General features: G+C 39.5%; 1 protein-coding gene across 1 annotated transcript in view; it reads left to right on the forward strand.

Moving 5' to 3' along the window:
* The window catches only part of AHCYL1 (adenosylhomocysteinase like 1), a 40,854-nt gene that overhangs the window by 15,981 nt on the left and 10,375 nt on the right, over positions 1-14,498 (forward strand). The window contains exons 2-5 of the mRNA XM_017869611.1: positions 9,743-9,854; positions 11,918-12,061; positions 13,069-13,169; positions 13,602-13,704. Of these exons, the coding sequence (XP_017725100.1) occupies positions 9,743-9,854; positions 11,918-12,061; positions 13,069-13,169; positions 13,602-13,704 (460 nt within the window). The remainder of the gene's footprint in view (positions 1-9,742; positions 9,855-11,917; positions 12,062-13,068; positions 13,170-13,601; positions 13,705-14,498) is intronic.

Raw genomic sequence — 14,498 nt, forward strand, 5'->3', positions numbered from 1 at the left:
AAAAAAAAAAAAAAAAAGGAAATTCTCTGATTGTGCTAAGTGTACATGTGTAAAAGAAATAGCCCTGCAGCACCATTCAGCACAGGATAAACCCCTTCAAAAAGCACATTTAAAGTATATTCTCTGTTGCATGTTTTAGAATATGGTAACTTCTCATGAAATAGCCAGCGAATTTCCCCAGTGACCAAAAGAGGAAAAATAAAAAAATCAGTGGTCAATTTAACTATACTAAACTAAAATCTTTGTTTAAACACAGGTGGAAATGATACAAATAGGGAATTCTGAATTAATTTCTTTTGTCCTAGAAAAGTAGTCAAGATTAGATTGCCCATACGTTCTCCTCCTTACTCCATTCCCAAAAGACAATGGAAGTATATTCTAGAATGAAACATTTTGTTACCACAGTGTTTGAGCTCTGCTTTTACTGGACTCTCCCCACCCTTTCTAGGTCTATGGAGCAGTACTTCTCAATGGCAATTCGTTGGCGACTTAAAAACATTACATTTCTTTGCATCATTTTACTTTTCTGAAAATTAGTAAAGATTTTTGGAACTGAAAGAATTATTTTCCTTTACCAATGCTTACAAATGTTTATCTGGTATTAAAAGCTCAGAAAGCTTATAGTGCAAAAGTAGACCATTCCAAGGTAACCCGACCCCTTGGAAATAAAGGAGAAAGCTGCCGTTTCCCCAGCCTGTTCCAAAAGAAGGAAAATAGAACTGGGCTTGTGGGTGGGTTTTTTGTTTTGTTTTGTTTTTTTTTTTGCTTTTGCTTTTAAATCTCAGTGTTGGTAGCAAATTGCCGTAAGCAAATCACTTAACCCCAACCCCTTTTCTGTTTTCTCATTTGTGAAGCATATATGCAACATTCAAAGGATTCTGGAAAGTTTTAAAAATGTAAGTCCTCTATAAATTGTAAGCCACAGGTGTTAAGGCAAAGCACTTAAAGTCATATAAATCTAGGCATTCAGGATCTTGGTGTCCACCCTACTAGTAAGTGTGGATTTCAAACTTCCTGTCCAATCAACTTTAAAAATCTTCATCTAGTGCTCTCAGGTGGTGGTACCAGTGATGCTTGTTATTTGTATGCCCAAAGTTCAACAAAAATGGTTTGTAAACTATTTAGATCAGTGATATTCTAGCAGTGATATATATTGACAAAATTTGTCGATATTTTCCTATACAAAATTTAATTTTTTTTTTTTCTTTTTTTGAGACAGTCTCGCTGTGTTGCCTAGGCTGGAGTGCAGTGGTGTGATCTTGGCTCACCGCAACCTCCGCCTCCCAGGTTCAAGCGATTCTCCTGCCTCAGCCTCCCGAGTAACTGAGACTACAGGCACATGCCACCATGCCCGGCTGATTTTTGTAATTTTAGTAGAGACGGGGTTTCACCATGTTGATCAGGCTGGTCTCAAACTCCTGACCTTAGGTGATCCACCCCTGTCGACCTCCCGAAGTACTGGGATTACAGGCATGAGCCACCGCACCCGGCCTTGACAGCATTTTCTTTCCCTGAGCCTATTCTAGTTGGTTCTTATACCCTATGAACCAATACAAAATGATTCCCAAGTGAAAAAAACAAGGTGCAGACTATATTATCATGCTACCTTTTGAGTAAGGGAGGGAAAATAATATGTATTTGCTTCCCACATTCCTAAAAGGAAACATAAAAAGGATAAACCAGAAACCAGTGAAAATGGGGAGGGACACGCAGAGTATCAGGGCTAGGAATAGCAGTGAAACTTCTCTGAGTATACCTTTTAAAGTTTTGAGACATGTAAATGTTTTATATGTCAAAATCAAAGAGAAAAAGGGAAACCTTTAAGTTGCTTACAAACACAAGGGAATGAACCCAAGTAAAATATAAAATCCTAACCTAATATATCAAATTGATTACTCAGTCACTCAGAAAGTAGTACTCTGACTATACATCTTTATGAAATATATTCTGAGGACGAGAAGAACTTCAGTGAAACCTTGACACTTCACTCAGTACATTTTGGTGCATAATAACATTAGTCTTGTCATTTTGAAACTATTTTATATGCATTATAGAATAAATCAAACATTTATCAGAGATGACATACAAATGGTAAAACCTTTTTTAAAAAAGGTAATATTAAATCTGAAGTAGAAATATCAATATGAACTCATAAGTAAAAGGATTGATTTCTCTCTCTACCAAAAGAACCTAGGAGTAGAGGCATCTCTAATAGCAATTATCACACCTCTTACTCCAGATACCAGCTTCTAAATACTACCCCCTCCTAAAAGAAAGGCTCCTGAGAGAAATGGTTGAATCTGGATTTGGAGAAGAGGAAGAATAAGGTGAGCCTGGTATATCTTCTTTTGTCAAAACGAGTGGAAGGACTGTAATGGAATCATGTCAAAAGGACAGAAGAGCCAGCTTGAAGGAGGCTCCTACTGGCCCAGTTTGAGCCAATATGAGTATTCAGTGCAATTAATGTGTAATTAAGTGTAATCTGTTAAATACATAAAAATCTGAATGACAAAAGGAGAAGAGTTTTCTTTGCAAAAGAATGCCAGCTAATGTGAAAGGATTGATAGAAAAATACAAGTTGTGATTCTGTAACCTTCCCAATATAATTGGTTCAGGCAAGGATTATTAACATGGTAAAGTCATTAGGGAATAGGATATTAACATGATGAAAAAAAGTATCGCCCTACAAATTAACTTTTACTTGCAAAAGAGAAAATGTACCTTTCAAAGGAGAGATCTGATGGTCTCACTTTAACCAGGACTCAATCTTAGCATTGCTAATAGTGGAACAACCTGACATGTGCCTCCTGATAATGATGCAAGGTGAAATATACTACATAATCCAGGAAATTTTAACCTTTTTCTAATAAAACCTCAGAACTGAACTTCCAGTTTATTGGAAGGAAACCCTGTGAAAAATTCAAAACGTGAGTGATTTTATGAGACAATTAATCTGGGTTCCTCAAAGAAAAGCCAGTATCACAAGGGGGTGGGGGACATTGGAGAGAGTGTTCTAGATTAGCAGAGGCTTAAGGAACCTAACAACCAACTGCATTTAATGAACCTTGAATCCATGCTGGGTTGGCAGGGTTGAGGAGACTGTTGGGATATAAAAAATATTCTTGAGAAAATTAGGGAAATTTGAATATAATCTGGACAGTCTGGATATACGAAGATATAGAATAATTGTTAATATTAAGTGTGATATGTCATCATGGTTCTATAGGAGAATATTCTTATTCTTAGAAGATACATTCTGAACAATTTATTGGTAATGTTCATGTTTGCAACCTTTATTTTTACAGGACCATGTGAAAGTATGCATGTGTCTGTGTGTATATATACAGAGAAAAAACCTATTATGGAAAATGGAAAGATTCATTCTAGGTGGAGAGTACAGGTGTTTATTATACTATGCTTTTACATTTTTTGTATGCTGAAAATGATTATAATAAAGTTGGAAAAGTAAACAAAGTACAACAGTGGTGCTAGCAAGTGGGGATGGAGGGTAGCAGGTGGGAGAGGAGACTTTAGTGTTATCACTAAAGTAGTGGGTATGTTCCAGGAACCAGGATTTCTTCAGTCACCTGTATTGAGTTTAAAACCTAGAATTGATTATAATTCAATGGTGGGAGAAACAGAGATGACTGGCATGTGTTTATATGCTATTGGTGGTGGGACTGAGGAAAAGAGAAATATGGACAGGTCAGGCAACTGGGTAGGTAGTAAATAGCTAAATAGGTATTCAAACAGTCTGGATGTGTGTTACATTCTTTTGAAAATTGTGGTCAAAAGATTGGGAAGCCCTTTTCAGTCCTACTTATTGCCTTTTTTTTTAAATCTCTTATTTTTATTTCTAGTTGACAGTTGCAGGCCTCGATCCTGCATATTGACTGGAGCACTTTGGGAGATAATAGTGAAGTGTTTTGTCTTGTAGGAAGAGAGGGGAGTAGCTCACAAGGGTCAAACTACTCTTTGGCAGAGTTTTTCAAGCTGTATGTTCCTTACCTTTTAAGTGACTCAGCAGTTTGGAGCCTGGTATTGCCTCACCTCTTCTTGCCGCCAGCATTGACAGAAGATCTAGTTGAGTCCTACTTTGAAAGGAGTATTGCTTCTGACTGTGGAATTGGATTCTAGCTGTGTGTGTGTTATATCCTGTTACTGTTGAGACACAGAGGCGGGAGTTGGGGGGGAAGATATGTGCTGAGATTAGTCAGCTTGCCCTCCCTCTCCCCCCAGAAACTCAGGCCCCATCTGGGGAGACTGAGAACTTAAGAAACTTGAGACAGGGAAGGAGAGCAGGGAGCAGCCAAAACCTGGTGAGTCTCAGAAGACTGGTTTCTGCACGTGGGAATGGAAGAAGTGACTGGAGGTGGCTGTGGATTCAACTCTGGCCTGAGATTGATGCCCTTGAGATAAGTTGTTTTCGGTGGGTGTGTCTGGGGCATTGTGTTGGGAAGGGAATTCCTTTCTTGAGGAAACGTTTTTTTACTTGAGGTGAAAGGTATTCAGACATGTGTATTTCTTGTACCAAGGAGTGGGTTTTTATTTATAACTGTTTATTTGGGTTCATCTGAAATGGGAATCAGACTGGTAAATATCAAGAAAAACTGGGCAGGGTGGTATGGGCCTATAGTCCCAGCTACTCAGGAGGTGAGAAGATTGTTTGAGCCCAGCAGTTTGCAGCCAGCCTGGCAAACATAGTGAGACCCTGTCTCTTTAAAAAGAGAGAGAGAGAGTAAGGAAGTAAAGGTGTTACACCTGTTTTGGCTGTCTGCCATATCCTCTTCCTCTCCTCTGAAAAAGGAGTGGGTGAGGGTAGAATCTGTAGAAGAAAGAATAATTTAACCAGAAAATATGTGTGAAAGAGGGATTAGAAAAGATGTAGGAATCGAAAAGTGTTTTAACACACTATGCTTAGTAATGATGAGCTTGTTAAAATTTCTAGTTTTTTATTGTTACTTTTTTTTTGATCAGTTGCTAAGAAATATGCTGACCATAATTTCTAAACAGAAAAATCTCTACACACAATATGCTCGGAGAGTCAATGGGACAGAATATATGAATTTAGGAATGTCCCAGAGAATCAGTAGTGTACCAAAGAGGGGTACTAGCCCTTCAAATAATTCTCTGCAGTAAGAAAGACTGCTTTGCTTACTTCTACGTTACACTTTCTTAATGATTTGTTTTCTTAGTAATTGCTGTTTATCTTTGAATCTAGTTCTTTACCCTTAGGAAGAAACCTTTCTGAGGAAATTAAAAGCTATTAGATTGGCATTTGAAATAACAAATTTGACAAGATGTCTAAGTCAAACCTAGGTTAAACAATATCCAGATAAGGCTATGAAGACTATAATATCTGGCATGTTCCTCATGGAGCAGTGAAATTCCATGGCAAAGCCACTTATGTTACTATATTGTGGGTCAAAACATGTCTACAGATTTTAAGGGACCATGTTTCCTTGCATAGAACTTTCCTGGAGTAGCACTGGATACTTAGTTGGTACCTAGCAAATGTGATGATTAAAGAATATAATGCACCAGAGATATTATCCTGATCACCATTTCTTGGCTAAAATGTTGTAGTGGAATTCTGGTAGCTGTTAATTCTTTCTCATTCAGGAGATAGCAGGCAAAACTGGGTGGGCCCTGGGAAGGAGTGTAGCTGGGCTATTTAACTTCTAAGAATATAGGATGTGTGTTTGTGAAAGTAAACTCAGCTTCTAATGGTAAAAAATATATATATCAATTAGGATCAACTAAATGAATAGCATACGATTTTTCTTCTCTTGAGGTGTGTAACTTTTTTGGATTGTGTCTGCTACCCTTTTCTTGGTAAGGTCTGCACAATTCTTTCAGCTCACTTTGTCAGCAGACTTCCAACTAGGTAGTGGATATACCCCAAATTATTCGTTTGGTAGAGCTTTTCTTTACCATTCTCAGTATCAAATGGAAGAAAGTCAACCATTGTACCTGCTAAGCTATTTGAAGAGGTGCTTTAAATAGCATGTTAAACTGGCCTGATATTTAATTGGGTTTTTAAGACGCAGCAAGTAGACTTCTGTATTTGGGTGTGCTATTTGAAGAATGGGTCAATCTGACCTTCTAGCCTTTCATAAATATGCTCTTAGTGTGAGAATGGAACACTGGTGTGCTTGTTCAGTTGTCGGTAAGGCTGTTTATGGGGTGGTGAGTGCTCAAGCATAACATCATTATTTAACATAAGACTTTTTACTTAAAGATACTTTCTGCATTTCAACCACTTTATTTCCTTTCCATTCCTTCTCTTCCCAATCCTACTTTTTATTTAGGTGTGGTATTCCTTGTAGATGGTAGATTTGAAGAAAGATGAAAGCACAGCAATTAAGATTTAATGTTTGGAAGAAATTATAATGATAGGAATTAATAGAAACAGAACAACTTTGTAGTCTTTTCGTCTTGCCCAGATTATCATATTTGCCTTAAATGCAGTGAGTCCAACCCAATCAGAGGGCTGTTGTTGAGATCTGGAGAGAAAACTTGTGATATCCAAAAGTTGCTTTTGGCAGCAATGTTTATATTTACAGTGTGAGGGTGAACAACGCTCCAGGAGGTAGTTCACCAAGAGAAAACAGAGCTGCTAGCTGTGAAGATAACCGGTGGAGCTAACAGGTCTGGAGGAAACTGGCAGAGCAGATGTATTCCACAGCATCAATTGTAACACAGATTCTCTTCAGCATGTAATTTGGGGTGGAAGAGAAGACCAGGTATTCATGCATCTTTGTATTGCTGGGACACCTTATAAGTGGTGAGAATGTCAAACAGCTGCAAGAATACACAACCCATTCATCCTTGCCATGGCTTGAGTTAACGTTCTACCCACTTCAAATACGGACCATATTCATTTTTTGAGAGATGGGGAGGTAGGGGCACTGCACTGGTTAGTAAGCTGCTAAGCTGCTTGCAACACAGTCCAGTATTTTTAGATGGGAAGGATTTTGCTTAGCTTTAGGCTACTGATGAGCTTTATTAATATAAGGGGAAATTACGACTATTCAGTTTTAAGTTGCTGAAGAAAACATTTCTCTCTTGCCACAGCCACCTCTCTATCTAAAAAACTGCGAGCGTTATTGCAGTTCCCTCCCCCACCCTCACCCTCCATGTACCTGGTATCTGGGAACATGCCCAGAACCCTTTGAAAAAAGGCGAACAGAGGAAGGAATCATAGCAGAGGGGAGAGCAGCTTCCGAATAGAATAGTCTGCATTATGCCGGCAGCAGGGAGGCTGGTGGAGGAAGGGCTGCCTCTGGAGAGTGTTAAGAGGGTTTGATGGTCTCGTGACTGTATTTTTTGCCATCACCAAAATAACAGCATATTGAATTGGAAGTCATTACCTTGGTCCTGGATTAATTTCTTCAGTGAAACTAGCTTTGCTGACAGCAGAAATCATGTGAACATGCAGTGAGGAATCCTATCTAGAAGGGCAAATGCTGACCTGTGGCCACCTCAATGAGTATATATATATTTTTTTTTTGAAAGATAGTTGTGCTTTTGATGTTTAAGCTATTTATCGTTAAAATTTTAGCACTTAAACTAAAAAAGCTGCTTTGGATATATAAAGATATTTGTTAAGCTCCGGTGCAGTATATGTGGTTTGACTTGAGTCTTTATTTACTTTTTTATTTATCTTTGAAGCTTGATTGATTTATTTTACACAAGAAAGTATTTTTTTCTTCCTTTCCTTTTTTGAATCCTAATTGTGTGGAAACATAAGAAAGGATTTTGAAAGGATCACTCCTTCTACAGATATTCATTGAATGCCTTCCCACATGTTTAAGACCCTGGGCTAAATGCCAGCATAGGTAGCTCATTCCCTTCCATGCCTTTAGGATCTGTCCTTAGATTTAATTAAACAGGATCTGTCCTCTGTCACCTCCTTATTTCACAGAGTAGGCTAAAGAAAAAAACTTGCCCAGCTGGATACTGAACTAGGGTAAGTTTTAAATAGAAGTACCCCCAGGGTTTTATCTTAGGCCTACTACTCATAGTATCCATGGCTGTTACTACATGGCTGGTCTCTGCTTTCATTCTTGCTGTAAACCATGCTAGCTAGAAAGTTGCAAACACAAACCTGTGTTCCCTTAATTACTGCCTTATTACCTGTGGAGTCCTGCTAATTCCGTTTTCAATTTGTTTATATTAGCTGCTTATGCCTAGGCTGCCCACTTAAACCTGATTCCTACACTGCAATCTGGTGCTCCCCTAGCTGAAGGGTACATGTGAAAGAGGAGGTGAAGCTTTTGTAGCTGTAACTAACGGGTAGTTTACTGTTCCTGGCTTTAAGGCTATAACCCTGTTGCCAGTATTATACAGAGAAGATTTTAATCTGTAGTCATTTACACTTCCAGAGTATTTGCTAAAGACTTAGCTTAATGGATTCTCTATGGGAACCTTTTCAGATTTAGTCAGATTGTGGACAGAATCTCAGTTCACATTCTCAAACCATCCTGCTTATTTCAGGATGGTGAAGTTTATTTTATTTTGAAGAAAGGGTTTATCAGAGTTTAAACAGGAGTTCAGGAGGAAGGTTTAAACCGTATAATAAAAGTGTTACACACTTTATAAATCTATAAATAATATCAGTTGCAAGCTATTTGCTATTGATTAGAGCCAGTTTTCCAAGTATTCTTCAAAGAATTATCTAGTTCTGACTTATTTCATTTAAGGAAGTTTGTTTGTTTTTGTTGTTGTTGTCGTCGTTATTGTTTGAGATGGAGTCTTGCTCTGTCACCCAGGCTGGAGTGCAGTGGCACTATCTCAGCTTACTGCAACCACCGCCTCCCAGGTTCAAGCAATTCCCTGCCTCAGCCTCCCAAGTAGCTGGGATTACAGGTGCCTGCCACCAAGCCCAGCTAATTTTTGTATTTTTAGTAGAGACGGGGTTTCACCATCTCGGCCAAGCTGGTCTCCATCTCCTGACCTCGTGATCTACCCGCCTTGACCTCCCAAAGTGCTGGGATTACAGGCGTGAGCCACCGTGCCTGGCCCATTTAAGGAAGTTTTTAATGCAGAGTTTACCAAGTCCTTATTTTCTCTTTCCTTCAAATTAGTCCTAATGAGTTAGATTTTACTATAGTGTGTGTGGGTTTTTCAATTTCTCTTTATAATTATATTCTGGTTTTTAAACTTTTACTACGATAGAAGGTTCTGGAGATACTACATTGGCTTTGTGAAGTATAGACATATGGTTGGGCTCTGAGTATTGGCACCCTAATGCCCATCACCATTTCTAGGCATCTCTTTATAATTCTTTCAGAAAGCAAGACCATTGCCAACTTTAGGAATGTGCTACAAGAGAATATTCTGAAAACAAAAACCAAAAAAACCCCAGTAGCACTATGAGATTCTGTTTTCTGAAAGATTTGGGAAGAAGGGTAAAGAGTTTAATCTGTCAGGGTTATAAGAGGGAAAAAAAACTTGATAGAATGTGAGAAAGATTTGTAAAATTGGACAAATACTAAAAGAAGTTGGGTCTTAACCTTAGCCCCTTCTCCCAAATCCTGCAGAAACAATTGGGAGGAGACAGTGATTGACGTTTTGGGAGCCTCGGCCTTTCCCCATTTCTGGTGGGACAGTTGCTGGCTTAGTAGGAGCCATGTGACAACACTGGCTTTTAGGAAAGGCAATGTATAACCTTACAAAAAGAAAACATTTCACTGATTTTCCTTACAAGTTTTCAACTTTTTGTCTTCCTTTTATATAGCAAATCCAGTTTGCTGATGACATGCAGGAGTTCACCAAATTCCCCACCAAAACTGGCCGAAGATCTTTGTCTCGCTCTATTTCACAGTCCTCCACTGACAGCTACAGTTCAGGTAGGTGTGAATGAACTCTATGTCCTCTCTAATCTCTCTTCCCTGTTTGCTACCAGTGGTGTTCACTTAGCAATCTGAAAATACCTCATGTTATGACTGCCCACCTTTGTGCTGAAAACTCTTAGTGGCTGGGCACTGAGAATGTTCTGCAGCCAGGCTAGTAGCTGGGGAAGCTTCTGTCGACTCGAGACTTTCTTTCCCCTGGCTGTCTATGTGTGTGGTCTGTGGCCAGTGGCCAGTTGGTAGGACTGGGCTAGTTCCCATTCCCACATTGATCCACCCGCATTTCAAAGGGAAGAAATCAATGCTATTTTGGCTGACAGAATTGGCCTTAAAAAAGAAGTGCATTTTGAAGCACGATTTCTTTGCATGAAATATATCCTGCCACCTATCTCTTTCTTTCTTGTCCCCAAGACTGCTTAGATTGTAACAATAAAATTAGTATCTAGGCTTCTTTTATTTATTAGGTTATTCCTTCTGTTGAAATATCCTCCCTGTTAGCCTCTGGAGTAGGAAAGATTCAGACTACTATAATGTGACTCCAGCTCTGTTTCTTTGTAGTTCTCTCCTCCTGTCTTAACTCTCTATAAATAAAGTCTTTTTCTGTTTCGTATTGTGTCCTTCCCAACTACAGAGTATGTATTGGAAAATTAGCATGGAAAAGAATATAGAATCTTGGCAGCTGAATATAGGAGAAAATATTAGGGACATCTAATGGGGCATCCAATACAACTTTGTTGTTGTTTAAGTGAAGACTCATTGTTAAAAGCTTAAGAGGTTACAGATTGCTATTAATGTCAGCAGAGATATTTGTACCAAAAGCCATTCATTGTCCTTTGCCAGAATACCTTTTACATTGTATTACTAACATTAAGGATTAACATAAATGAAAAGCCATTATATGTGATCTTGGAGTGACAGATAAAAAGTGGTGTGTGACAAGCAGGCTAATTGTAGCCGAGAAAGAAGAAAATTAATTGTGAAAATTGAGTTATGAGAGGAAGAACGATAAAACGACTGAAGAAGGCTTTTAAAAGTCTTCAAAGATCTTGATGGCCATGTTACAGAAATGTATTAGAGCCTTTTAAAAAGCTTAGTGATACGGTCAAATTGTCATCATGGGGAAGATAAGCTTTAGTAGTATTCGTGTTAGCTGGACCGGAGGAGGACCTGTATATAGAAGTCAGTCAGTGAGAGAGTCCAGGTATACTAGAAACTGTGATGAGGAAAATACTCAATTCAGAGAGGAAGAAAGTGATTTGAGAGGTAAGGAATGATTGTTGTATATCCTCTTGCATATCTGTCGGATAAGTGGTATTTTTGGCTCTTATGTGAAACCGCTTTTTAAGTTGGTCATTTTGACAGACTTTCCCAGGGCTATCAATAGAACCAGAGCTGCTTGCCTTTTGTGCCATTTCTTTCTTTCTCTATTCCTTGAGCACAACTTAGTGTAAAATCCCTTGTAAGACTATCTAATCACTTTTGTCTATACCCATGGTTCTCAAAGCATGGTCCTCTGACTACAGCATCAGCAACACCTGGTAACTTGTTGAAAATACTAATTCTTAGGTGCCACCCCATACCTGCCAAATGGGAAACTGGCCATGGGGTCTAGCAATATATGTTTTAACAAACCTTCCATCTGATCCTGACAGATGCTTGAATTTGAGAACCAGTAATCTACAGAAATACCATTCCTTATCTGCCCTAAATTGTTCTTCTGTTTTTGCCAGGTCTGGTTCCAATCCAGATGGGACCAGGTACCTCTATTAGCTGGGATTACTATAGCTGGTACAGGTTTAGAATCAGTGGTCCCTTTTCACAGGCACTAATGGGATAATATTGTTAGGGTGGGTGAAAGAGCTGCAACACGGAAGCATCCACAACATTTTCATTCATACCACCAAGTAGAACCTAGAGGAGCAGAAGTTGGAGGGTTATAAAAGGTAACTCCAATTAACAGTGTTCCCTTGACTTAAATGAAAGTCCCTTGGGGACTGCGCTCTGTAGAGTTGGGGCCACTGAGGTTTTTCTATCCTTGTTTTTTTCTTTCCTGGCTCTAGCTGCATCCTACACAGATAGCTCTGATGACGAGGTTTCTCCCCGAGAGAAGCAGCAAACCAACTCCAAGGGCAGCAGCAATTTCTGTGTGAAGAACATCAAGCAGGCAGAATTTGGACGCCGGGAGATTGAGATTGCAGAGCAAGGTAAAGAAAGGGAGTGGTTTAGGGGAAGAGAAACGACCCTCTTGTTGGCCATCAGAATCCACAAACAACTTAAGACTTGAAAGCTGACTTGAAAGTATACTGGGAAGAAAGTATTATGGACTTCCGGATAAACACTTCTCTCTCTATGGAACTTGAGTCTCAGGATTCTTGTTCTCTCTTCCTTCTGTTCTCAGCATGTGGTGATGACACACAGAGTAGTTTCTGTTTTCCTCCACACCCCACCCCACCACCGTATTCAAAGATCTACATGGCAGAATTGGCAAGTCCTAGATCACTACTTGGTAGTTGGTTATATGGGATCTTACTATAGCTGCCAATGCCAGAGACCCAGATTGCCCAGAAACAGCTGATGAGGAAGGGTTTTAAGCTAAGGATGTGGTGACCTAGCGTCTTGTTTGGTCCTGAGCACCCTCTGCTGGAGCAGAGTAAAAGTGACTGACAAACAGTTAAATCTTGGTTTCCCTACCCCAGCCACTCCCAGTAAGGTCCTCTTTACTCTTGTGTTATTTACACATTGAAGGCATGTTCTTTACTGAGAGAGAGTAGAGAAACCAAGTAGACTGACAGGATACGGTAAGACAGCATAGAAAAACAGAAGTTAGTGATTTCAGCTGAGGGTACAGTCTTTCTGGTCTGATGACTTTATATATAGGGATCTATTAGCCAATGCCTTAACTACTTTCCTCTCTTCCCAAATGGATGATGAGACTTACCCTTCATTTTGATCAGTTTTAAGGATTTACTTCATTCTCTGTTCAGTCCTCTGTGTATAAAGCTGAAGCAGTAGAGGAAGAGAGAAACTCCAAGTGGTTGCATGACCGCTCTCCACTATTACTGTGCTGTTGAAGCTGCCAGTCATCATGAAAATAGGCTTAAAGTTTTTCTGTCTCATCTCACCGTATCTCAACAGATCCAGACCAGCCCTGGGGCAGGAACTGATGATACTGCTAGTGCAGACCTAGCTCAAATCCTCTGTTCTTTCACAGACATGTCTGCTCTGATTTCACTCAGGAAACGTGCTCAGGGGGAGAAGCCCTTGGCTGGTGCTAAAATAGTGGGCTGTACGCACATCACAGCCCAGACAGCGGTGAGTTTGTTGGAAGAAAAGAGGGACTTCTGATAAGGGGAAGAAAGAAATCAGTTTTTTTTTTGTTTCACTTTTCCTTCCTAACTCACCAACCTCCAAATGCTAACTATTAGTAGGATCTCCCTGTTACACAATAATGGGGTTTTCCAGGGGTTTTTTTGTATAAACCCACTTTCAGCAAACTTGACCTAGGAAAGTCTAGATTTGCAAACATATGATTGTTATAAAATGTTATTAAGAGTTTTAGAAACCTACGTTTTATGTAAAGTTAAACACCAGTGCACCACATGGCTGGAGTACACCCCTTTGTAACTTCCCAGCGTAGCGCCTGTTGGTGCAGAGTTGATAGGTATTGTTATCTTGCTGAGGCTTGCTCTCCATTCCTGGGTGGCCCTTCTCTTCCTCACCCTGTCTTCCTGTACCTCTACACAGGTGTTGATTGAGACACTCTGTGCTCTGGGGGCTCAGTGCCGCTGGTCTGCTTGTAACATCTACTCAACTCAGAATGAAGTAGCTGCAGCACTGGCTGAGGCTGGTAAGTTCAGTTTTTGTTTTTGTTTTTGTTTTTTTTTTTACCAAATTTGCCCCAAAATAGTTATCCAAACATATAACTTTTATGTATCAAAATTGTCATTACAATGTCATATATGTCTAGAGGCTGTAAAATTGGGGATGATAAAAACCTCAACAGGAAGAATGTGGATAATAAAATTAAGATGTATATCCATGATGGAATATTATGTAGTAATTAAAAGTGACCTTTGAAAATAATCTAATGGCATGGGGACATGCACAGTTCTGGTGTTGGTTGAACAAGGAAGAATGTTAAACTATATACGTGCCATCAGTTTTGTGAGAGAGCACAAGTAGGAAGTACCTTTTATATTGATAGTGCATTAAATAATTTGGTATTCAGTATGGCATTGAAAATATATGAGCTATTCATGAGTTTAATTAAACAAAATAATTTTTTATTATTCAGGCCAGGCCTGGTGGCCCATGCCTGTAATCCCAGCACTTTGGGAGGCCGAGGCGGGCAGACCACTTGAGGCCAGGAGTTCAAGACCAGCCTGGCCAACATGGTAAAACCCCACCTCTACTAAAAATACAAAAGTTAGCCGGGAGTGGTGGTGTGCGCCTGTAGTCTCAGCTATTCGGGAGGCTGAGGTAGGAGAATCACTTGAACCCGGGAGGTAGAGACTGCAGTGATCCGAGATCATGCCACTGCACTGCAGCCTGGGCGACAGAGTAAAACTCCATCTCAAAAATTAATAACAATAATAATAATAATTTTATTATTCAAATGTTCAGAAGAAAATCACCGTGAAG

The sequence above is a fragment of the Rhinopithecus bieti genome, unplaced genomic scaffold (genome assembly GCF_001698545.2).
Source record: "Rhinopithecus bieti isolate Rb0 unplaced genomic scaffold, ASM169854v2 scaffold_3040, whole genome shotgun sequence".
Lineage (NCBI taxonomy): Eukaryota > Metazoa > Chordata > Mammalia > Primates > Cercopithecidae > Rhinopithecus > Rhinopithecus bieti.